The 26,983-nt window shown below is 41.9% G+C and overlaps 1 protein-coding gene across 1 annotated transcript; it reads left to right on the top strand.

The window, feature by feature from the left end:
• Positions 1 to 7,143, top strand: gdf6a (growth differentiation factor 6a). Its single transcript, XM_039804812.1, has 2 exons — positions 1 to 524; positions 4,713 to 7,143. Exons 1-2 carry the CDS (start codon positions 164 to 166, stop codon positions 5,699 to 5,701), a joined length of 1,350 nt encoding a protein of 449 aa, XP_039660746.1. The 5' UTR covers positions 1 to 163; the 3' UTR covers positions 5,702 to 7,143.
• The last annotated feature ends 19,840 nt before the right edge of the window (positions 7,144 to 26,983 follow it).

The following is a 26,983-nucleotide window of genomic DNA, read 5'->3' on the forward strand; positions in this document are numbered from 1 at the left end:
AGAGCGCAAAACGCACTTCTTCTGGTGCGACCGGAGGGCGCAAAAGTAGCAGTTCTCCGACACTGACGCGCACACCATCTCCAACTCCGGCGGCCCCCTGAATCCAACTTCAGTGAGCGGGAAATAAAGACTTTCTCAATAACTCCCGGTGACTCTTCCAGCCATGGACGCATCTCGACTCGTAACGCTATATCTGGGCCTGCTCCTTCTTTTCCTTGGGAATATACCGTGTTTCCAGTCTGCTGCTATCATCTCTCCCTCTGCGCCGAGAAGAAACAGAGGAGCCCGGATCTCTCATCGGGACGGACAAAGGTCATCCAAAATCCTAAAAGACATATTCACGTCTACGCACCCTATCGTGGGCCATCACAAAGAAGACCTAAAGGACTCTATTGTGCCGCATGAATACATGCTCTCCATATACAGGACGTACTCGGCTGCAGAGAAGCTCGGACTAAACGCAAGCTTTTTCCGCTCCTCTAAATCTGCCAACACCATAACAAGTTTTGTGGACAGAGGAACAGGTTGGTTTCAGTCCGCTGCCAGCTCCATCAGCTCATTCTTGCATAATTATGTGGCACAGTTTCTTCTCAACTGACTTGTCTAATATTCTCCTCTTGTATAGATCTGAAGCAAATGTGACTAAAAACTACAGTCATGCATAAAAAAATATAGAAAAACACGCTCGCAGCGGTAACTTTTACGCACGTTTTAAATCGGGCAAGAATAATGTGCAAAAGCACTTTTACGCGCAGAAAATATCAATAAAAAATAAGAATAACTGTTAAACAAAAGAAAAGTTAGAAAGCTGCAGGATTATATGTTGTTCACGAGCAGTGCTGTGGTTGTATTCGGATCTGTTTGCCGTACAGCTGCCGAAACATGTAACTTTTTCCAAGTATTAACTTATATTACACTTAAATTAACCTCTTGGCAACACGACAGTTAAACACTAATTAAGGCACTCTAAATGAAGGCTGTAAATCACTGTCAGTGCAGGCTGCAGCCAAAACTGTTCTGCTCCCAACCTCCACGTGAATACAGAGGAAACTTTTTCAGTAATATGAGAGCACTAGGTGGTTGTTTCATTTTCGATTTTTATAAATAAATCTCCAAACGCAAACACCGTGGAATAAGCCCGTACATTTTAAAATACAAACCGAGGTTAAACCCCAAATCCGGCACATATTAGAAAAGTACAATCTGTTGCCATTATGGTGCCCAGTTTGGCCAACTTGTGCTGACAAAGGGAGCCGGGGGCCCTGGCAGAGCGGCTCGGTGTGAGAAGCAGGTGTTTGGGTCAGTTAACATGTGTTACTAAGTGATTTGACTGGCCTGCGAGGACAAACACAATCTGATAAACACAAACACATCCAACACACACAATGGGACATCAGCCGAGTTAATCTTTGCAGGGGAAATAAAAGCTATCTTTGTTTGCGTTCCCTCCGGTCTGAAACACTGCGAGACTGCGCGCTGCAAGAAATGTCCATCATTACGACTTATTTAGTCCTGAGTAAATCACATTATTATCTGCCTACTTGTTGAGGTGCAACTGCAATTATTTCCAATGCAATTTTTTTTTCAAGCTTCATGTTCAGTGAAATGTACTTTTTAAAAACCTATTACAAGGTTTGATACTTATTGCTAAAAATAAACTGATGAATAAAAGGTGTTCTCTCACACAACTGCTCGTTTTCAGAGGAAAAAACAAGACGTTTTAAGAATGAATATGAAGCTAAAAGGCTCGTCCGTGTGGGCATTTCTTGCAGTGTGAACTGATTTTATAGGAAAAACGCCTCACTTTCTCCTGTGATTTTGATGTGATGTGTCACTGGCTCTGACCCCGAGCTGGACCCTCTGAGAGCTGCTTGGCATCGAACGGCTGATTGGAGTATTTGAACTCGGTGATCTAATTGAGTATTCATGTCATAACATATCAAACACTGTCTATTCTCCCATAATGACCCAGCTCGGCCACGATGGGCACATCACCAAAAAAATGAATGAGCACTTCCTCCGCTGTGAAGTGGTTCGTATTTTTACTGCGGAACCTCCCTTTGCGACCGCCACTTTAATTACGGAAAATTATTTTTTCTTCCAGTTCTTTCAGCTCAAGCGCCTTTGTTTTTTTTTTAGGATCCCTCCCAGCGTCCCCTAAGTGTTGCATTGCATTAACCTGCAGAATGAACCTCAGCTGGGAGTTGTTGTTATTTAAATCGCCTCCATCAGGAAAGAAATGCACATGGGGCAGCTTTCGACGCGTAAAGTAACAGGTTTTACGTCTTTTACGCATTATTCATCCAAGCAGAGACAGGTTTTACTGAGTGCGCCTATGATCCACGGCTTCTTTGGCTTTTTGCACTTTTTGTAGGTAAATCCATTTTGCTTATAAAACCAGGCAGGGTGTTTCCTGGAGGTCAGAAAAGGCAAGATCAGAAAAGAATAACCCGAATCTGAAAATCAGTTTTGGCACTTGGGGTAACTCATTAAAGCGCAGATGGCGCAGTCCGGCCTCTCTCTCTCTCTCTCTCTCTCTCTCTCTCTCTTTCTAAACAGAGGCATACATGACAAAAACATGTTTTGCATTTGTTCAAATACAAGCAACAAGGTCAAACAAAAGTGCACAGGATGCCGTTTTAGTACTAAAGTCCACCGCATTCTCCCCCCAATTATCCACCGTCAAGCATCTTACGCGTAAAGGAAAAAAAAATGGCTTTTTACGTTATAATGAAATTAAGAAAACTCTCTTTTTTGAAACTGTCAACACGAATATCTCTCGATAACTCCAACAGTGTGTTCAGTCAGTCAGTCAGTCAGTCAGTCAGTCAGTCAGTCAGTCCATGCAGGCGCGTTTTAAGGGGAATGTTGTCGTTGGCAGGATGAAATGAAATATAAGAAGGGAAGTGCTTTAATGAGGAAGTTGGGAATTCAGAACTGTTAATTATTTGGTGAACTTGTATTCGATTTGTTTGAGGTCTTATAAAAAAAGGAGAAAAAAAAAGAATCCTAATGCAGACCATACGCGCAGACACTGAAACGAGCACAAGGTTTCAATCTGCTTTTAGTGTTTGCCTCGGCAGGGTTCACGGAGGGAAACTGACAACTAGATTCAAATATGTCTTTAGAACAAGCTTTACAAATCTCATCACAGGGGTGTTTAGATGTAGCATGTCACTTTTATTCATTTATTGATTTCTTTCCAGAAAGAAATGGAGACAACCAACCATCCATCTCAACAAGCAATTTAATTCCGCATTTAGGTTTTGAACATTGGGCTTTTAATAAGTAGAAAAATGGGACACGTACTGTAAAAGAAAATATTTCACTCATCCCAAACGTAAATCAACTTTTTCTTTCTTGGATTTAATGCAATATTCTTGATCAATTCTGCCCCGGATTCTGCAGTTGCTCAATCGAAAAAAATGCAGGAAATAAAAATTATATTTAATTCATATTTGCTGAATTGTTTTCGTTTTTCATAAGAAGGAAATAGGCTATATGAACGAAATGTTACAAAATGGCTTGTTATAGCGTATTGTTTTTGGGAGCAAAACCGAGAAAATGTTCATTGTGTCTATACTACAATAAGCTGCAGCTTGACATGAATGATAACATATGCTAAACATAAATCATTTTGATCCAAAACGTATTTTGTAAAAACCACAGACACATAAATGAAGAGATTGAAGGTGTTGTTGTAAACGCTTCGTGTATTCCAGTCTCATTGATTCGCCTTGATGGTATATTTGCAGGCCTCCTGGGTCTCCAGCGGGGAATAATGCATTAATTGTGTATTGTTCAGTTGAGTGTACAGTATGTCGCCTTTAGTCCGTTGTGTCTGGCAGCACCCAGGGGCCTTCACATCACTAGGCCCCTTGTTTTTTTTTTTTCTTTGCTTTACAACTCTGCAAGAGCTCTCAAGAAAAGAAAACTACATTGGTGATGTTCTGACTGCTGCTATAGATTTAAGACCTGTTAGGACTGTAAAAAAGGAAAAGCTTTCTTCCACTCTGTCAAAGAGCTGGAAATTCATAATCAATCTGTCATCAAGTGAAATGAAAGCAGAACTATTTTCATTAAAGCATACTGGCTTTGATTAAAAGTGACGTAGCATTCAAATGTCGCCATTTCGAATATATTGGATTATTGTCACTGCAATATCAAAAACGAATGCTGGCCCAGATATTCCTGTATGTGACGTGATATTGTGTACTTTGCATCACAATATAATTTCAAATTGTTCATGTGCAACAAATTTGCGTGAAATGAAATCAAGACTTTTGGGGAACTAGAAGTTTAGGGAGGAAGCCTGGCAGCAGGTTCATGTAAACTTAGCCCCCATGTAGCCTTTAGCATTATCACAACATGTATTATCAAGAGAATGATGTTAGAGTGTAATCAAGTCACAGTAAATACAGGGAAGTAATGTACAATATAGTCATGGAGTTTTTAACAATAATAATTTTCAAACTGAGGACTTGTCAGCTGTAGTTTGTTTCAGACAGGTGCAGGGTGGACATTTGGAAAACAAGAGAGAGAGAGAGAGAGATAGATAGAGAGATAGAGAGAGAGAGAGAGAGAGAGAGAGAGAGAGAGAGAGAGAGAAGGCCTCTGGGGTAGAATGTGCCCCCTCCCCCCCTCCATCCCTCTGAACACTGTACACCCTAAGTGAATCTGACTGCAATTATTTTCTTCTTTTATCCTTGCAGACGATCTTTTGCACTCTCCTCTGCGAAGACAAAAGTATCTGTTTGATGTCTCAACCCTTTCAGACAAAGAGGAGCTGGTCGGGGCGGAATTAAGGATATTCCGGAGAGCGCCCGGGGACGTGCAGACTTCCCTGCAGACGACGGGCCTCTACGACATCCAGCTGTACCCCTGCCGCTCGGACCGGCTGCTGGACTCCAGGTCTCTGGACCCGCTGGACTCCACCAAGGCTGGCTGGGAAGTGTTGGACGCGTGGGAAATGTTTAAAGCACACCAGCATCACTATCATCCCCACCACCCCCATCATCATCACCACCCCCATCCCTATCAGCAAGGGAACCAGCTCTGCTTCCAGCTCCGCGTCACTCTCCGCAAATCCAACACCGAGGTGGACCTGAGGCAGCTGGGGTTGGGCAGGAGCGGCCGGCCCCAGCAGGAGAAGGCCATACTGGTGGCCTACACCCGCTCCAAGAAGCGGGAGAACCTGTTCAACGAGATGAAGGAGAAGATCAAGTCGCGGAGGTCGGTCGGCGAGAAGGAGGAGAGGGCGGTGAAGGGGAAGGCGGCGGAGGAGGAGGGGGTGGCGCTGAGAGGGGTAACAGGAGAGGGGCCCAGGCGGCGGCGGAGGACCGCGCTGAGCAACCGGCACGGAAAGAGGCATGGGAAGAAATCCAAATCCAGGTGTAGCAAAAAGGCGTTGCACGTGAATTTCAAAGAGCTGGGCTGGGACGACTGGATCATCGCGCCTCTGGATTACGAGGCGTACCACTGCGAGGGGGTGTGCGACTTCCCCCTGCGGTCGCACCTCGAGCCGACCAACCACGCCATCATACAGACGCTCATGAACTCCATGGACCCCAACAGTACCCCGCCCAGCTGCTGCGTCCCCACCAAGCTCAGCCCCATCAGCATCCTGTACATAGACTCGGGCAATAACGTGGTGTACAAACAGTACGAGGACATGGTGGTGGAGCAGTGTGGGTGCAGGTAGCGGTCCTTATATAATATACATAAAAAAAACTTTAAAAGACAGAGAAATCAAAGATAAGTCTTGATGGGTCACAGGTTGAAGATGTAAAGCCCTCACAGGTCTGACATGCTTTGACGCATGACGCGCCTTGTCTTTATTGAAAAGGGATGCACACAGTGGCGATAGCTGCTATTTATTCAGACTCAGTACAGTCATAATAATTCACACTCTCTGCCTTAACGCGTTACGCCTTCATTCCCATCCACGCAACAAGTCATCACTCATCAAACAGGCTTCTGTTTCCCAGTGAGTGAGGCGCGTCCATTATGGCACAAGGGATGGGTACAAGGCGAGATGCACGGGGGCCTATTGAGTGCGACTGTGCACCTGTTCGTGCCGAGGCCAGCGGACAGTGGGCTTTGCCTGTCAGCGCTTTATTGTTGCAGCTCTGCCGTGTGATCCTGCCAGCCAGGCCGGCCTCTTTTGGGTATGTGCATCCAGGCCGTAATTGCCACTGTCCAGCTGGAGCCATTACAGGCCCGAGCAAGTGCCTGTTTTCCAAATAAAGGGGGTGAATGTCTAATCTACCAAACACACACACACACACACACACACACACACACACACACACACACACACACACACACACACACACACACACACACACACACACACACACACACAGACTGGTCTGAGGAGAGGAGATAAGATGGTGATGGTAATGCCTTCAAGAGATTTTTGCCTTACTTGAGAGCATTTGAGAGGCGCTGGGAGAGGCGTCGTGCGCCTTTGTGGACAGAAAGGACACAACAGCAGGCTTGTGCCTGACTGGGGCCCTGTTGTTAAAAAAACAAACAAAAAAAGCACACAAATTTGAGGCGAACTTTTTGCTCAAAAGTCTGCATCTTTACGAAATGCACTTCCACGCCTGACTGCGCCAAGGACCCGCGGTCAGCGAGAGTTGTCTTTTCTGATGACGACAATATAAGAAAAGAAGACTCGCAAACGAGACGATATTTAAATGCACATTAGCTTTGAATGCACTGCTGTTCATTATTAATTTTTTTGGAGCTGTAAATATTTGTACAGTCGAAAACTTTACAAAGTGCAACGAATGAAGAAATGAGAAAACGGCATTTCTTTGTAAATATACAAAATGCACTCAAATCGGTATAATTTCTATTCTATAATTATTTTATTATTTGTGATGTACAGAGTTCCATGATAATCATATATTTCTTACATTGATAAGAGTAATTTAAGCTGTATTCGATATTGTTCTTGCAGAGGGTGGAAAATACCATTATTAATGTCTACCTCATAATTGCATATAGGATCTGAGTTTTGAGGTGCATTCAGTTAGAGTGTAAAGAGCTTTTACAATGATATATAAGATCATTTATATACATATATTACTGGATACTATTCCACACCATTACTGTACAAATAAAATTCAAAACTAAGTCTACCAGTCTGGTACTTCTGATGATTAATGTAAACCCCATTTTTGTGCTTCCATTTAATTCATTTTAAGTTGTTTTTAAGAGTCTGACTTCCCTTAAATGTACAAAAACAAGAACACACAATCTTTATGAGGGAATAGGGGGCCAAGAACTTGTCTTTTTTTATCAATGAATTAAAAATGTATTATTTATATATATATATATATATATATATATGCTTAAATGACACACACATCTTAACAAAACATGGTTTAACATCATATTGAATGGCTTTTTATGAAAATAAACTACTATATTATGGCAATTTTAGACCCTTCTAAGTAGTTATAGAGAATTTCTAAGCTTTGGTTTCCTCAAAATCAACACCAGAATCCCCCAATACGATGTGTACAGTGCATATGGAGCACATATGCCTTTGCTTCAGGTATGCTAATCTAGTCTCCCCTTTGTAAACAGTCTCTCATCATGGACAAGAAATGTCATAATTTAGTGACAGGCTGGCTCAGGGTTGTACCATATAAACATATGGTGACCATCCGTATAGAAGAAGGAAGTCCACTGACTGACTGTCATTGATATGGCACTGAATGCACAAACCCAATGAATTAGCCGGCCTGGGTCAAGTTTACTTAACACTTTAATGTGCCCCAATCTGTGGGTGAAACAAAAAAAGTCTGAAAGAAGGGATTGCTTCCATATAGGCTTCCATGTCGACCTTGGCCTGGAAACAATTAGGAAATTGCTTTGAAATGTTATATGTTGTCCAGGCAGTCTTGTACAGTATCATGTCACTCCCCACATGTTTGCTAGGGGGAAACAGAGGATGCTAAGTGCACTCTTTAGCGCTCGCCGCAAATGACTGACACAACAACCATTCCCCAGAGTATAACCAAATGGCCCTCCAGGCTATATGTGTCTGGTACTCCATCGCTGGGGTGCTACTACTAGCCATGCTATCCCTGCTGCTCACAAGTGCACTATGGGAGATACTTTGCAACACCATGAGCCTTTGCAGCTGATTCTGGATTAGAAACACTGTAATGTTGTGCAATCAAGTCTACATTTCTCAGCAACTTCATGTAACTTGTGGGATAAACCTTTCCTTTTTGATTTATATTTATTTGACAAGTTCCCCGTTCTGGTGGGCACTGGCCTGGAGGTGAGACTGAATGTTAAGGGAACAGTTAAATGGTGATGAAAGGGAAAGGAATGCTTTGTTTACCCGCTTCAATCCCTCACTCTCAAGTTAAATGTTCCTATAAAGTTCTTCATCACAACCACCTTATTGTCCCTCCGCTCCATGCCTAGGAAAGCAAGAGCAAAAACAGAGAGTGGTGTTTATTTGAAACTCTGCCCTAATATATTAGTCTAAGCAAACCAAAGTTGGCAAAGAGACGGGTCCTTTTCCTCAGAAACACAAATAGTCTTGACACCCCACATCTGTGCGTGGAGGCTCCACTGCAGAGAGCTGTATGGCTGCATACGTGAAGATCTACTAGGTGTTGCTCTGAGTGGAAGGCCCGGGAGCCACTCCAAGATTTAAAAGAACATCTTGGCTTGTAGGGAGACTTCATACTTAACCTCTCCGTTATCAGTGATGTCCCCATCAGCGACAGGAAAGGCATAAATCACACTGATCTTTCAGATGGCGAGGACCTCTAAGCAAGCAGAAATTTGTTTAACTGGCATTAACGCGCATTAGACAATTTATCATGAGGACTTAGATCTCGCTCTGATTTCTTGAAAGGATACAATTTAAATGTAGAGAAGGGAAGATAATAGAGGAACCTGGACTTTTAAAATTCTACTGATAAAATCAAGATAGAACTTTTGTTTTTCAGTAACTGTTTCTTTCCTCACAGTTTTTTTTTTTTGCCTCTGGAGGGGTCCGTCCTTCTCTAGTTTCTTCTAGTACCCACCATTATGGTTTACAGATACTGTAGTTTCCCCTATAATAAAGCTTGACACCTTTTTCCAGCTAAGAACACAGGCCACTTCAATGTGGTGCTTCCCTGCACTAAACAGATGCAGAATGAAAACACCCTGACAGGCGTACGTGCCTACAGTACATGTGCATTCACACGCAACATCAAGTTGAGTGTATCTTTCTGCATATGTGTTTCTGGGAGTGTGTATGAGTGGACAGAAGGGCAGCAGCGTACACAGATGGACAGATGAGTGTTGCAGGAGAGCAGCAGATGCCTGAAGTGACCCCTACTGCCGCCTTTCATTGAACCACTGGCTTCAACACAAAGGCAGGGGCGGCCCCAAACATTAAATACACTTGCTTGTGCCTTAATGCCAGAGGTCACTGTTGTTTTTTTTCTTCTGATATCCATTTAAAAAAAACATATTTTGGAAAAACAAAGATTTGTTCTGTACATAAAAAAAAAAAAATCATGTGTCGAAGGAGAAGCAGAACTGTAAAAATGTTTAAGAGATTGATGGTTGGTTGCACTTGGCATCTGCTGTTTAATCAGAGACAGATAATAAACCCCAAACACAGCAGCCACAGTGTAACAAAAGATCAGGGTGTTTCCTCTAACGGGGCATCTGCCCATCTCTTCCTCTGTCTCTTTCTCTGTGGTCCTACAGAACGCCCTCCCTCCCTCCTGTCAGACCATACGATAACAGGAAGAGAGCAGACACCTCCACTTCACTACAGATAACCTGCTAATTGCATTAAACTCACTCACAACTGGGCTTTTGAAATGTGAGGATGAAGCCATTACTAATGCCTCTTATTTTAGCTGCTGTAGAACCTTTGCTGTAATAAATCTTTGCATGAAATGCATTTATAAACTCTGAAAGCAGCAAAGACTAAAGTCAACTTGATGGATCTGCTTGGAATACCTGTCCAGAGAAGCCCACTTTTGTTCTGTTTATTTTCTAAAGGAATGTCTGAGGGTGCCCTTTCACCCCTCCTCATCCATTTACTGCCCCTGGTCTATGTTACAGATTGTGACCCGGGTCCTTCACCATCCCAGACCCTGATTAACAAGTACACCTTCTGATTCTTCTGCAAATCTCTGCAGAAAGGGAGCTCGTCTTTTTGTATGCTCGCAAGTTCATCTTTTTGTCTCTGTGTGTGTTTGTGTGAGGGTCTGAATGAGCTCGAGTCAAAAGTAAATTTACCCAGTTCACTCTGACAATGCGTCTGTTTGGGAGCAAGGCAAGGACATGACCTCGCTGCCAATTCACATCCGCGGAGGCTTGTGGAGAGGAGAGGGGGGGTCGTTGACCAACAGGGGCCGGACAATGGCATTCACTGGCCTGAGCACTCGGCCCACATGAGGAAAAATTTGGCCAAAAATAGAAAAATGAAGCTGAGTCAAAGGCACAATTGTTTCTCTACTGATCCATGTTCAATCAATGCCCATTAACCTTTTCTCTCCAATACACGAAACATACACAAATTCAAAGAGGGACCTGGGTGGTAAAAAGAGGTTTTGGTTCTGCATTGTAAAACGAGACATGTAGGCAAACAAACAGGGGTCAGGGGCAATGAGGCAGCAAGACAAGGATCTGACTTTGGAAGGGGGGATAATGGTGGGGTGGGGGGTGGCGGGGTGCAGGAGGACTTGATGGACAACTCCACAACTCGGCAGAGGCAGAGCTTTCACTTAAAAATGGTGCCTGGCCTATCTCAAAAGGTCAGAGCCCAGAACACTAACACACTACATTAATCATGAGAGGCTGCGGCTTACCTGTCTAGCGTTTCAGCCATGCCGTACAGTTAACCTCAATTATGCTTGATTACGAGGTGTGGAAGACGCAGGGCCCAGGCAAAAGATCAGGCATCAATTATGCAATTTCAGATTAGATGTGCCCGTCTGTCACTGTGCAGAATGGACAGAGTGGTTTCTTGGGGACCAGGGACCAGGGTCAATGAAAAGGTACAAGTGGAGTGTTTTTTTGCAATATGATTCACTCTGTGCCTCTTTTAATATCTACACATTGTGTTCCTGAGCTGGAATGAAGCAGCAACATATGCATACACACAGACATATGCATATGAGACACAAACACACCAAAGCATTGTGTGGTGTACCAAAGACAGCTAAAGGCTTCATGCTGTCCTAGCCCCTTTCTTGGTAATTGCCCCATTATGTGTTGGTGGTGGATGGAGCCGTTACAGATGTTTTACGACGGGGCCATTTTCATTTTGTCTCCCCGATGAGGGACAGATTTATGGTGCTAGGCAGTCTTCCTTTCAGAGGTGAAAAAAACCCTCACCACCACATTCCCCAATACACAAACACACACACACACACACACACACACACGCACACACACACACACACACACACACACACACACACACACACACACACACACACACACACACACACACACACACACACACACACACACACACACACACACACATAAATTCACTGCACTATCTTTTATATGACAGTCATAACTGTGAGGCTGACCTGCCCTCCCTTTGCCAAGTTCACTGCAGTGCCCACGGCTGTGAGTGAGGCTGCTTGAGTGAGCAGCAGCTTATGAGATGAATAAATGTTTGATGGCCCTGTGGAACAAGGCACACTTCCAAGCTTCATCAGTCTGTTACCCAAGGGGGGAGGAGGGAGGTTGAAGGGGGGTGGGGATCTCCTTGAAGAGTCCCTGTTCTGCGGGGAAGCAGCAGACCTCGAGCAAAACCAAGTTTGACACTTTCTCACCAAATGTTATCCTACTAAAAGGAACCATCATAAAGGGCAAAGTAAACACCCGTTAGCTTTTCAGAATTAATCTCTTTTAGCTGGCAGTAAAGTGTTTGAAGTGCTGAAGACTCTTTGGCAGCGCGGTTTCTTTCCAGAGGCTGTTTTGGTGTGGTTCCCCAGAGTTCCCATTTGGAAATCGAATCTTTAGCTCAGTAGCTTTTATGCCAAGAAAAATATCGGCCATAAATTGGTGCCTGAATAGGCAGTCTAATTACAGGGCTGCGGATTGAAAATGTACCCTCAACTCATGGCTACAATTATTAAGGTTAACAATAGGGACACTGGGGTAGAGATCACAAAGATCAAAGAGCTCAACTTATTCTATGACTCGTGTAACCGGCACAGGGAGACGTTGTGAAATAGGAGTAGGTCCCAGTCTGTGTCAGAAATAGTTTTCCTTTCTGAGCACAAACTGTGGAAAGTTGTCAGGTACAAGTCTTTTAACAAACAAGGTCAGCAGAGGAACACTCATTATTAATGATTTACCATAGCAGCACAAAGAGAGCTGGAGAGACTAGATAGCCCAAAGGACCCGGGGGGTTGTGACTGAAACACTGCCTCATCATGTTACACACACCGGCCACTGTGACATTTCTGACACCTCGCTGCTATCAGCCCTACCTGCCCGGTGATGATTGATTTTCCCATTGTGATGATGTGATGTGACCTTAGACAAAACAACCCTTGTATCATCATTTGACTTTACGGGGAAAAAAATATCCCACTGTTGTGGCTCCAAATTTCTACTGCAGCTGTTTGAGCTACACCAGGAAATCCGACCTGTGTGGAAATCTGGGTGCATGGATGTGGAGTTGAATGAATGATGTATGGCTGACCATGTCCGAGGTTAGCCTCTGTCAATTCTCTCAAATACCACTCTTTATTCACGACAACATAAATTCCCGCTCTGGCATGAGGAATGGAGTGAGGTTTGTTTGACCAGATGTAACTTTATCAGCAGCTCTCTCTCCCTAGCTACCCTTGTGTCTCTCACATCGCTTAGCTCAGGCACAAAAAAGTGAGCTCTCACACAATATTTCTGTTTGCTGTGTCTGACCCCTTTGTGAACTGCGGTAAAGTGAAAGGCACTTTCAGCCGAGGGGAATCGGATGGCAGTAACCATATGCCTTTCAACTGATACAAAGGTGGGAAAGGGGGGAGGCTAGGGGTGTGTGTGTGTGTGTGTCGGGTGGGGTAGGGGGAGTTGCATGCTAGGGTGAAAAGGAAAGTGCCGTGCTGCATCTTTTTGTGTTAGTAAAGTGGTGGCGGTTTAGGGTTGGGGGGTTTGGGGGAAGAGAAGGGGGGTGTTGGCTGGATGTGGTGCTGAACTCAAGACAACGTCCGGCTGACTGACTGTTGAGATGGAGCCCTCTCATGGATGAGTGCAATGAGTAAACAGCATTCCTTTCTCTCTGTCTGACCCTCTCTGACTCCTATTTTTGTCTCTCTTTCTCATCTTTCTTATAGTCTGTCTATATTAGCAAAAGTACTTCACCTCCCAGTTTGTGTCTGCTGTCTGTTATCCACTCTTCGTCCAACCATCAGCCTTTTTCATTAAAACTATTTACCTATGATAGTTCCTTTTTATGAGGGAAATATATGTCATTATTGAAATAATATGAAATACAGTCTACAGTCTTTTATTTGCACTGTACACAAAATCACATTCTTGGGGGACACTACACTGAGAGCCAACAAAACTGCTGCTCAAAAGTAGTGTGTCTCCTTGGAGTTGAAAAGTCAGTAAAGCTGAATTCTGTGGCCCTTGCTCGACGTGTGACGAAATAGCCAAGACTGACGTATATTTTGTTTGTTGACTGGAAAAGGCTTTTGTTTATCGTTGGAGGGTATGAAAGGTATTCCGGTCAAGATAAGTCCACCATATATGGTGGAAAAAGTGCCCTGTCAAAAGTGCCCTGAGTGTTGTTGCTATTCATACTAGCTAAAAGTGGTCAGAACGCATTTGACAAATAGCCTCTGGGGGGCATTGGACAATATTTTGGAGGGTCCCAATGTAACCAGCGGATATCTTCATAACTGATATCTGGACTACAAAAGGACTACAAACAGAAACCAGAACGCTTTTGATGCCAAAATCTATACTATTTAAAATACTTTGCACGACACCTGGATTCTCACGATACCAAGAGATTACGCAATAATCCATCTTGTCAGGCCTCAAGTAATGTTTGTGTCCACACAGGGGTGGCCCTAACCAATCAGCGTCTTGTAAGGAGCTACTGGCAGGTACAGTAAGGGCATGTTTAGGTTAAAAACAACAATGGCGGATGTGATAGACAGATGGTTCATCCAATCCCCTGCCAGGTATTTTTTTGTAAGTTCCTGCCCTTTTCCAAACTGTTTCCAAAGATGGCTTCTCAGATGGTTCTGTGTTGACAAACCATCTGGTGCGTCAGGTTTACAAATCTTGTCCCGTCGCCTGCAGGTTTTGCATTCATGTACAGATATCTATTTTTAGAGACTAGCCCCCATCTAACCCCTAACACCACATCACATTTCTTTTTTAATATTCTGGTAATAAGGATATTTTTCAAGTAGTCTATGATGTGATCTATGTCCATGCCTTTGAAGACAAAAGTGGTAGGTACTTAACTCAAACACCTATACTGTGCTTGTCAAAATTGGTATAAAACAATAAGAAATAAAAAAATGTGCCATGGTAATACAGTTTTTTACAATCACTTTGCTACTAATTTCAGAACCTTGACGTCATTTTTCAAAACTCTAGACACAAAACTCAAAACAATCATCACTTGGAACACAGGCTGTCCAATGTTCAAAACATTGCAGTGCATTCATATCTTTAAATAAATCTTGCACTTGCACAATCATTGGTTCAAAAGACAAATTGATTGTGAAATACCATTGAAATGTTACTTTAGATCACCCACACACAAGCTACCCATAGTTTCACTGGGTCATTGTTCGTACAATCATTAAATATTGTAGTACAAAATAGGTGATACCTGTTTCATTATGGTACTAGATGTAAATACGTCCCTGTAAAAGTACTGCAGTAGTAGAGAGAAAACTACAGACAGTGGATTCATTGACCATAACCTGAAATATATTGATGAAAAACAATACAGTATCACAACATAGGTTTACTTGAATCAAAGCAAAATAATTAGCTACAAAATAGAAAAGACAGTACTGTAAAACATCAAATGCAGTGTTCCTCAACTTGCTTGTACTGTAAAAAGCTAAACGAAGAAGTGATTACTGTACTTCTACATCTTCATCAACTCTGTCTTGTGGATTTGGCCACAGGTTCTCATCTACATTGCAATTAGCCAAACATCTTGGAAAAAACCGTCGTGCATGGCGAACAATGTGGTACAAGTATATATGTATATGTATATATACAGTATATATATATATATATAGGCCTGCATGCATACAGTGCAGTATTGTCAATACTGTAAATAGTCTCAAAGGGTATGGAGTTATATTCCTATCTTTAATCAAGAGCGTATTCTTTCAATTTGAGAGCATTTCTCACTGATATTACGTTCAGATTTTGTAATAATTTCCCTCAAAACCTTGCTCTCACACTCAAATAGTCACTGCTCGCGCTTGGATTTGCTCTGCTTGTGCTCAAAGTTTGTGCTCGCGCTTGGATTTGCTCTGCTTGCACTCAAACTTTCTGCTTGGACTCAGATATGTTGTTGTTTGGACAGATTTCCTGCTCTCAGCTTTGAACCTTCTCCTCGCACTCAGGCTGATTCTGGTCACTTGCAAAGTTTCTGCTCTCGGATTTCTCCTGCGCGCTTGGATTTTTTGTGTGTTATAACCCTATCAAAAGTCAACAACCAATAGAATGCCAGCTGTAGTGTTGACCAATGAAATGATCCCAACCCCGTTGAGGGTGCGTTCACTTTACTTTAGAACGTCTGTTGAGGGCGGCTGCACTGTAACCTGACTGTAACCAAGTTTATATATCCCCGCGCCGTTTATAGCTTTATTATAAGTATATGTCAACAATGTGCACAGAATGGTCGACGCACTTTCACCTGCACCCGTCAGGAAACGGGAGAAAGCTTTGAAGTGGGACGTATGAAGTTATGTCCACAACTACGAGGGTGAGAAACATAACTTAAGCACCTAGCTAGCTAGCTAGCATATGGCGCTAGCATATAGCCTAGCTTGATGTCCAGAAACAAATATATGTTCTTTATTGTATAGCTAGCTAGATTGAACGACATATGACGGACAGTGTGTGTATATGTGATGACCCTACTTTGTATTTTTTCCTCGTTTGGTTAACCATGTTCCTGGGATTTGGCTAATTTCATGTTAGAGCCAGTAGTAAAACATAAACTGTAATATAACTGAAAGAACACAAGAAACTGGATTGTTTGTGTCAGTTTTTGCATCACTGTTGTGTGTTGTTCATCAGAATTTAGTCTTCATTCCTTCATATAACATTAGTTTGAAAATAGATTCATAGCAATCTGTATAAAACGTTGTAATGTTAAGTTCAATTTTATCACTATAATAAAAACAGATCTAGAAATTATATGGTTTCTTATTTGCTCCTTAAATAGCAGTTATTTGTTTAGTTAATACAAAACAAACTGAACTGAAAAAACAAGTATTTTGTTTTACTTTCTTTTCATCCAGGTGGGGCTGAGGGGTTTGACCCCTGTTGATCTGTGTGTCATATCACCAACCCATGATAGCTAGAATTCAACCTGCTACTCCAGATCTACCTGCTGTATGGCTGGCTACAGACTACAACCATCTGCTCCAGATCTACCTACTGTATGGCTGGCTACAGACTACAACCATCTGCTCCAGATCTACCTACTGTATGGCTGGCTACAGACTACAACCATCTGCTCCAGATCTACCTGCTGTATGGCTGGCTACAGACTACAACCATCTGCTCCAGATCTACCTGCTGTATGGCTGGCTACAGACTACAACCATCTGCTCCAGATCTACCTACTGTACGGCTGGCTATAGACTACAACCATCTGCTCCAGATCTACCTACTGTATGGCTGGCTACAGACTACAACCATCTGCTCCAGATCTACCTGCTGTATGGCTGGCTACAGACTACAACCATCTGCTCCAGATCTACCTGCTGTATGGCTGGCTACAGACTACAACCATCTGCTCCAGATCTACCTACTGTATGTCTGGCTACAGACTACAACCATCTGCTCCAGATCTACCTACTGTATGGCTGGCTACAGACTACAACCATCTGCTCCAGATCTACCTGCTGTATGGCTGGCTACAGACTACAACCATCTGCTCCAGATCTACCTGCTGTATGGCTGGCTACAGACTACAACCATCTGCTCCAGATCTACCTACTGTACGGCTTGCTACAGACTACAACCATCTGCTCCAGATCTACCTACTGTATGACTGGCTACAGACTACAACCATCTACTCCAGATCTACCTGCTGTATGGCTGGCTACAGACTACAACCATCTGCTCCTGATCTACCTACTGTATGACTGGCTACAGACTACAACCACCTGCTCCAGATCTACCTACTGTATGACTGGCTACAGACTACAACCATCTGCTCCAGATCTACCTGCTGTATGACTGGCTACAGACTACAACCATCTGCTCCTGATCTACCTGCTGTATGGCTGGCTACAGACTACAACCATCTGCTCCAGATCTACCTACTGTATGACTGACTACAGACTACAACCATCTGCTCCAGATCTACCTACTGTATGACTGGCTACAGACTACAACCATCTGCTCCTGATCTACCTACTGTATGGCTGGCTACAGACTACAACCATCTGCTCCAGATCTACCTGCTGTATGGCTGGCTACAGACTACAACCATCTGCTCCAGATCTACCTACTGTATGACTGGCTACAGACTACAACCATCTGCAAGTTTTGTTTGTAGTGAACATCATCAACAGCTGCACTTAAAGTCTCTTGGGTTCATATGGGACTTGGTTGTTCTCCATACTGCATCAAATACTATATTATTTTTTTTGTTGTTATATTAGTACAGACAACAGTAAGTATCATTACTTAATCACAGTATATATTATTCTGGTGTACACTGTTGACTTGACTCCATGCTATTGACTATACTTTAGCTTGCCACCTCATAACTTTACCTTAATCGCTCTTGTATAGTTAATTTATATTCTACTAGTTGTACATACCTCCTATTTAATTGAATTATTCTTAATTTGTGTTGCCATACCTGAATCATCCCTCTTGTGAACACTAGGCCTATCTTATCTTTATTCATAACCCTGCTCACAAACTCACCTGAACCTGGGTCATCTGTTTGCCATCATTATAACTGTTCCTGTCTATACGGTACTATAGGCACATTGTACTGCTTCACCGTAGTATGAACCATACACTTTTAAGGTTTCGTGTCAAATATTGTGCAATTTGTTATGAATTACTCATTGTTTTGACAAGGTAAATTAAAGCTATTTACCAAGTGTCAGCTCTGGTAAATTTAATTGTAGTGTTTTTTTTTTTTATAAATGTTATGGAACATGAAAAAACAATTTGCCTTGATCAGGGTTTTAATTTGTTGCAAATGTGAACATGGTTTTAATAATCTGTATCTTATTGCTCTGAAAAACTACAATGATTTAAGAAATAGCAGTGATACTTATCAACATTTATTGAATTGATTGAATATATGGGCAGACATTACAGGCACCTATTCATGTCAACAGAGAAAACAATAATTTGTTCTCTCTTTTATCACTTTGATTATACGCTGATGGTGCAGAAAAGGGTGAAGTCCTCGTAGATCTCTGGCACTTTGAGGACAGACCGATCCAGGAACTCTCCACTGTTGTCTTTGTATAGTATGCTCCTATTAAAGACAGATTCATAGACATCAACACATAATATATTAGGTGTACATAGCTTTCTTTAACATCATTACTATCTTACCTTACCTTCTCTGATTTGGTTTTGTGGACATCAGTAATTTTCTCTCCCAGGCCTCGTTGTGCACCCTGTGAATTTAAGCAAGAAACATGTGTATGTAGTGTATGTAAGTGTATGTAACATGATTTTACTATTATATTATTATTATTTTTACAATTGCATTATTATCAGACTTGCCAACCTTCTTGGTTTGTGCTACTGCTGCCTGTCCTCTGCACACAGGTGAGTGATGTGCTGACTGGCACAGGTCCATGCACATAGTGCAGCTGTGATGCAGCTCAACGGGTACTTAAGTCACACCTGGAAGAAGAGAAACAAACCAACAAAATATTTGTTCTTTCTGCTCAGTTTGCTTTGTATTAATTAAAAAAATTACATTTAAGTTGCAAATAAAGCATATCATCTCTAGATCTGTTTTATTAGTGGTGAAATTGTACTTAACAGACTGGGTCCGTGTACTTTTTCGTTCATTTGATTTTCATTTCATAAACAGGTATTAAAAACAAATGGTTATTTGATTTTCGTTTTTAAATCATGGGGATCAGACCTCCGGTGCTGGGTCTAATATTCTAATATTAGCTGCTGCAGCTAGCTAGCAGCTAGCTACCAGCCCTGTGAGCTTGGTCCCCGCGGTTCGCTCCCCAGTGCTGACTGACTCTGGTCCGTCTGCAGAGCTGGCACCCCGCTCTAGCTGACCTGGGAATCTACCGCTGTGATTTATTCATATTTTATTTACTTTGCAGTGATATGCTATGCACTGATGTCAGGCAGGCTTGCTGCTGCTTTTAGTCTGAGCCTGTGAGATAACTAAACTTCCTTTGAATATAACGTGCATATAAATAGACGGAATAAATAAAAGTCCCCGGAAATAAATATAAGTAAAACATATGTATTTAGGCTATTGAACTATAATGACTAATGCCTATATATGTATTGCCTCATTTATGTATTTCATGTTCCATTTCATAGCCATATTTATTATGTAAAGGGGCAAAAATGGACGATCAGTCGCTCAGGAAGTTATAGACTACAGTTTCCCTCAACAGCAGCCGGGACATTCTAACGCTTAACGTGAAAAAGCTTAACGTGGTAACTTAATGTACCTAAACAATGATCAATCAGATATCAATCAGTTATCAGTCACATAACGTCCATAATAATTGGATTTTGGGTTAGATTTTTTGACAGTTTTCAGTGGTTATGAGGAGCAATATGAGAGAGAAATTTGGTAATCATTGATCATTGTTTAGGTACATTAAACCACCTCTATTTGTTTCTGGACATCAAGCTAGGCCATATGCTAGCTAGCTAGCTAGGTGCTTAAGTTATGTTACTCACCCTCGTAGTTGTGGACATAACTTCATACGCCCCACTTCAAAGCTTTCTCCGTTTCCTGACGGGTGCAGGTGAAAGCGCCGACCATTCTGTGCACATTGTTGACATATACTTATAATAAAGCTATAAACGGCGCGGGGATATATAAACTTGGTTACAGTCAGGTTACAGTGCGCCGCGCCTCAACAGACGTTCTAAAGTAAAGTGGCACGCCCTCAACGGGGTTGGGATCATTTCATTGGTCAACACTACAGCTGGCATTCTATTGGTTGTTGACTTTTGATAGGGTTATAACACACAAAAATGCCGCGCAGGAGAAATCCGAGAGCAGAAACTTTGCAAGTGAGCAGAATCAGCCTGAGTGTGAGGAGAAGGTTCAAAGCTGAGAGCAGGAAATCTGTCCAAACAACAACATATCTGAGTCTAAGCAGAAAGTTTGAGTGCAAGCAGAGCAAATCCAAGCGCGAGCACAAACTTTGAGCACAAGCAGAGCAAATCCAGTGACTATTTGAGTGTGAGAGCAAGGTTTTGAGGGAAATTATTACAAAATCTGAATGTAATATCAGTGAGAAATGCTCTCAAATTGAAAGAATGCGCTCTTGATTAAAGATAGGAATATAACTCCATAAAAGGGACCATAGAAACAGTGTCTGATAAACAGTAATACATTACAGTAAAGAATGATGATGAAATATTACATCCATAGATAATGTAGTCTAATTGGTTCCTGCTCCAAACTAATTGGTGACAATGAATCTCGTTATCTTGAAACTTTCATGATCAAAACATGTAATATTGTTTGTCTGTTTCCATACAACTATGCATTAAGAGTAATGCAACAGTTACTTATCATTTTGAGCAGTTGTATCAATTGATAATTAGATGATTGTAATGAAATGAATAGACAATTATCTGAAATGTAATGTGTGAAATGCTTTTTGAAATAGTAGTACTTTGATGTTAAGTTGTGTCATATTGAACAGGTGATCTTTGTTAAATGAACAAATGATCTCAGGTTTATGTGTATTGTATCCAAGCAATTGAAAAAAGTAAAGCATTTTGATCATTGGTTGTGAGTTTTGTGTCTAGAGTTTTGAAAAATGACGTCAAGATTCTGAAATTAGTGCCAAAGTGATTGTAAAAAACTGTAATAATATGATATCTCATTTTCTTGATCACCATAAAGAAAGTATCATAATTTTAGCCTCTCTATCAGTCAAAGGTAAGGAATATTTACAGAACCGCAAATCAGTTTACTCGTTGACAGAAAGCGAAGCAAATTTTCTGTTTTATTTTCTCAACAACCCGCCAATGTAGCGACTGTACAGATGTTGGCTGTAACGTACACACTGACTATGTATGTGTGTGTGTGTGTGTGTGTGTGTGTGTGTGTGTGTGTGTGGAGTACGCATGTGTGTTTGGCATATGACTGCTCTCAGAACTCACCGGAAACTCCAGTTTCTTCTGTCATTGCTCTCCACTCTGTCTCATTTCCCACTCTCGTCTTTATAGGCTACAGTGTAGAATGTAGGATGTGATGAGAACCTCATCACAGCATTTGACATGGATGGGATTTAATGAAAAGTTTATGTTTGTGTGTCCGGTAGTTTGTATGTTCAGTTTGTTGAAAGAGATACATCGATGCATTCACATACATGCATACATCTCTGATTGACCTGTACTGATACAGGAAACATACGGTATAATGCTGTATGCAAAGTAGTCCCCTTATGACATAGTGTCCAGTATGTGTTCACATGCCTTTCCTCTTTAGTTGGCATAACTCAAAGACATATAGATTACTTTACATGTAGATTACATAATGGGATACAGAAGCAACAATTTTGTGATATAAGAATTAAGCACAAATGCCTTATCAGTTTGAAATCATGGCTGGTACAATATTGATGCACATACTGTACACACATCTTAAAATGATTTGCTGCTTACTGTACAGTCAGTAATCTGTGTATGGTTACAGCACATGTAGGGAGCCAGTGTGTTTAGTAGGAAAGGATAGACAGGAAGAAGGTTTGTAACAGAAGCGACATTAATCTATTCCTCTCTGCGCTCTTTGAAGAGCAGCAGCAGCTATGACAGGCTAAATGTTTCCAGAGATGTCACATTTCCACAAAATCTAAAAAGGCTCTCGCGAGCACTCATCCTTTCATGTTTGATTGTGTGTTGGAGATCCTATGATAAACAGACGAGGGTGGTGGTTGGAGGGGAAAGGGGGTTGGGTGGAGAGGTTTTTTTGGGAGAAGGGTTGTGGATGGGAACATACTCCACTGTTTGGCCTGCTTCACCACCGGATCCAGATGCTTTTTGCAAATTACCTCTTTGTCTACTTCAGAGGGGTTCGACATGCAAGTCTGAATTAAGATCCGGGGTTTCTCTTTAGACTTCTAGGATTGCAGGGTTATTGCACTGAATCTGATTGAGCTGGGGCGAACTATTCCATCCACCCCTGTCACTTGTGCACTTAATGGCCCTAAAAATGCATATCCACCCTCAGACAGACATTGAACAGATGCTGCGAGGCTGCTGTGAACCATTAAGCACGTGAGATGTAGCTCATCAACGTCAAATTGGAGCACAACTGGGCAGAGCAGGTACATTTAACACCATATGTCCTCTGGAAGCCAAACGCACGCTTCCTGTGAGATTTTGGAAATTACTTTAAATAACAAGTAGAAATGCTTGGTCATCAGGCTGAAATCGCACGCACGCACCGCCGCACGCACGCACGCACGCGCACACACGCACACACACACACACACACACACACACACACACTTCCTGTCTGTCTCCATCCCTCTCCTCCTCATTACTCCAGGGCTTTGTGTCCCTGTTTGTCAGTCCCGTCCCGTAGTCTTTTCCAGCGCTGCTTAAGTGTTTTGTGTCTCAACACTCTGTTAGAGAGTCATAAAATTCTTGTGGAGAAAACAGAGCACTTGCAGCTGAACTCCGGAGAAGTGGCAGTAAAGAGAATATAAGCTGAGGCAAAGAAACTAAACGGAAAGGGAGGAAAGAAATATGTTCTCATAAAAATGAAATAATAAAAATACCAGAACAGTAGTGAAACATCTTTTCAGCATTTTTTAATAAAACCTATTAACAAGTGTGTACATTGATGGACACAGTTTCATGACAGAGAGCCATTCACATGTCTATGACTGCATTTAAATTGCACCAGTACCTCCGCATACAGGCTACAATCAATAGTTTATGAATGAAAACTCCAGAAGTGATGTGAAATATGAGTAACATCTATGAGTATCCTGTCTTTTTTTCCGTTTACAAATCAGAAACATTGGCGCTGTCTGCATGAAACTTTAACCTCTGGGGACGTGCCTCTGCCTCCCATTACATTTAGCTTATGTAGAAATAGCACTCTGGCATGCACAGATAGAAAGCACCAGATGCAAAGCATTTGCACTCATAATCCTCCACCTCTGGGGAAGTTGGTGGCAGTCTTCTCATGGTCTGAGGATGGTGCGGTCACAGATCTCCTGGTGAGTTTGGTATGAGCCATTAGGAAGGGAAGGAGGAGGAGGAGGAGGAGGAGGAGGAGGAGGAGGAGGAGGAGGAGGAGGAGGAGGAGGAGGAGGAGGGCATTCCTGTTTTCCAGCCAGTCTGATTGGCAAAAGCTTGCTCCTCACCTGTCCCACAGAGGAAATTCTCTCTGCAGCCAGCAGGGTGTCTTGTGACTGGCACATCTCGTTAGTAGGAGGAGGAGGGGACGAGCGAGGGTGAAATTGAGTAAATGAGATTGGGAAAGCAAGTGTTAGTTTTGTTGTCAAGCCTGCAGCCTGTTTGCTTTGGTCTAAATCAGGTTGGGTGATTGGCATAAACGCATCATTTCAATGCAGAATTACTAAAGAACCATAACTCATCAACAAAAGCCATGTTAGAGCCATTCCTTCCTTCACTGCCCAACAATTTGGGACATGAAAGGACTGTCTTTCAAGGTAAAACCTTAAGCCATAATTCATGGCACATTTATCCCATAATGTACAGTGCTTCCTGTCGCTGGGTGGGATCACCGGTGGATCAGGAACCAGATTCTGGAAAAGGTGTCAGTCCAGTTGTTGTGTTCTTATACAGCTGAAGAAACCCAACAGAAACACTTACTGTACATTTTAAATAATTGTTTTTGCAACCCTGTCTCCCAAAAGATTACATTCCCAAAGTGCATTCTCAATTACGTTTTGAGGGAAATGTATTTGTTGTGACGCAACTTTAAACAAAGGGTTAACGTGAGTTGAAACAAAACTGCTCGTTTAGGTTCAGGAAAGGATCATAGTTTGGGTTAAAATAAGTAAATTTGTCACGTAACTTAAAGCTGTAATCTCGAAGATTTTCATTTAAATAAATGTTCGTTAATTCAATTTCTATCACTCAAGGAGGTAACACAATGGCGAATGAGCCTATGGCCCAGTGATTAAAAGTAATGTATTACAGTTAATTCACCATTGTATACACACAATATGGAGCAAAGCACACAATGTTAAAAACTTGAAGCTGATGTATAAACAACGAGGCTCCAGAGCATAGAAACAGAACCAAATTCCTTTTATTTCTGTGCTCCAGACTGCTAAACTCTCAGCACAATTCCATTGTTTTAACTCAAATACAAATTCTACATCAAACAGGACTGAAATCTTAAGGATTGCAAATGTATTAAGTACGCAAATACGTTATGTGCACGACGTAATCTAAAGATGTTACATAAATTAATTTACAAATGTCAGTTTAAAATGAGTCAACGTTGACTTCTGGTTTGACACGGGACACGACCAGCGGTCTCCTGGCTGGGGGAAGGTTCCGTGTTTGTTTGACCCACCCATCCACTCAGACCTCCTCCGTACGCCGAAATGAATTTGAATAAAAATGTTTTTGTGATAGCAAAAAAAAAAAAAAAAAAAATTCTTCTACTAATGTCCCTTGAAATGTAATCGAGAATGCAGTTTAATTGTGTAAGAATGTACATTTTAGGAGACATGGATGGTTTTTGAAACTCTTGTGTTGACATAGGCATTACTTCCTCATTGTTTGGGGTCAGAAAGACACAACATCTGTATTTGTAACAATACAAATTATAATTGGAATTTTTTTCCGGTCAAACATTTTTCTTTTCCTCTGACCTCATTAAAACCCAGTATGTAAAAAAAAAAATTATTAATTGTAGTGGTCAAGTATTCCTTTGCAACAAACAGAGCTTGCACATTCAATGAAAGTGATGAAATCCAAAAATTACCATAAAGTACACCAAATCATATTTTGTGTTAAGTTAAATGGGTTATGTATTCATGAATACAATAGCTATAGTATGCACATGGAGGAGTTTGCGATGACTGTATGTTTCTATTTTTGTTATCCATCTACTGTATTTTCAACACCTACGTTTTCCTGTTAAGGGTCTTCAAAAGATTGGATTTATTAAAATTCCCCCTAAACACCTATTGAAACAGTTCACCTGCATGTGTCTGGACTGTGAGAACAAACTGCATCACCTGCAGGAAATCCACACAGACACCACATGCAGACTCCACACAGAAAACACCAGCTCTGAGTTTCAATCCGTCCCCTCACAAATATTCTCTCCACTGCATAATGTAATGGTTTGTCCTTGTCTGAAGAAGAGAGCCCCCTGATAGCCATAATATACAGTCAGCCATGACTCTTTGGCTCCAGTTCCTGGACTCAAACTGAACTTGAGTGCATCTGTGGACAGTAAACTTTTCTGTTTTCTGTTTAGTCTGGCCACAAACTTCTACTTAAGAAGTTTTGAAACATGCCTTTTTTCGAAAAGAAAAAAGCACATCCCTTAGACTGGGAATCTCATCCAAAAACTGTCAAAACTGGTTGAGAATACAGAGAAAAGTGCAGAATGAAATAGCGGAGAAAGGCATTGCATCTATTAATTTGTGTCAATAAATGCATGAATTTACAGACATGTCAATTTTATGAGCATCTGGCCCGAGTGCCAGCACTTTCCACTAACACTGAGTTGGCCAAATAAAATGGCTGAACTGTTTATGATTGACTGCTCACAGGAACAAGTTAAAGTTTGGCATACTGAGTATACCTACCTAAAGCAATTTTTACAGTGTGTGTGTGTGTGTGTGTGTGCGTGGTGTATGTGTGCCCAGTGCTTGAAGTGGAAAAAAAAGGTGCCGGTACTCTCTTGCATTGGCAAATCATTATGACATTTGAGATTTCTACGGTGAAAAACAAAACTTGGAGATATTGCTGGTACAACAATTTTGTGTGTGTGTGTGTGTGTGTGTTTCTCTTGACAGCCCAGTTTGTTGTCTATAAAAACGAGCCAGCTGTTCGTGGAGCAAAAATACATAATTTGGTCCCTTGACCAACAGTCAGGCCATCCATGTGTTTCGTTACTCACGTTATTGTTGATGTCGGTGTCACTGACTAAGGGAACATTAAGGTTGGTAGCTGCAGACTCCTCATTAACGCTAGCTGTTCCGCTCACATCAATGTTAAAGTTAGTTTGAAGCTCATGAATTGTACCTGATGTTTCTGGTTGGACTTGGACCTCTGTTGACGTGTCTGGCTCTGGCACACGCATTGTTTTAGTACCTTTCTGAAGCCAGGCTAACATAACGACTTACAAACTTGACACAATTCGTTTTAGTTTCTAGGTTTTCAGCAGTGAAAAATCTGTTACGGTCAGGCTGCAGTGTCGGCTGCAGGCATCAGACAGCTTTTCTGAACTAGCGTCTGTGGCTTAGCTAACGTCTGATAGGGTGGGCCGACTGCTTGCCTTTATGTGATTCGTCAAGATCTGAGGTAAGTCACATAGTGCCCTCTGGGTAGT

Source organism: Perca fluviatilis, chromosome 7 (genome assembly GCF_010015445.1).
Source record: "Perca fluviatilis chromosome 7, GENO_Pfluv_1.0, whole genome shotgun sequence".
In the NCBI taxonomy this organism is placed as follows: domain Eukaryota; kingdom Metazoa; phylum Chordata; class Actinopteri; order Perciformes; family Percidae; genus Perca; species Perca fluviatilis.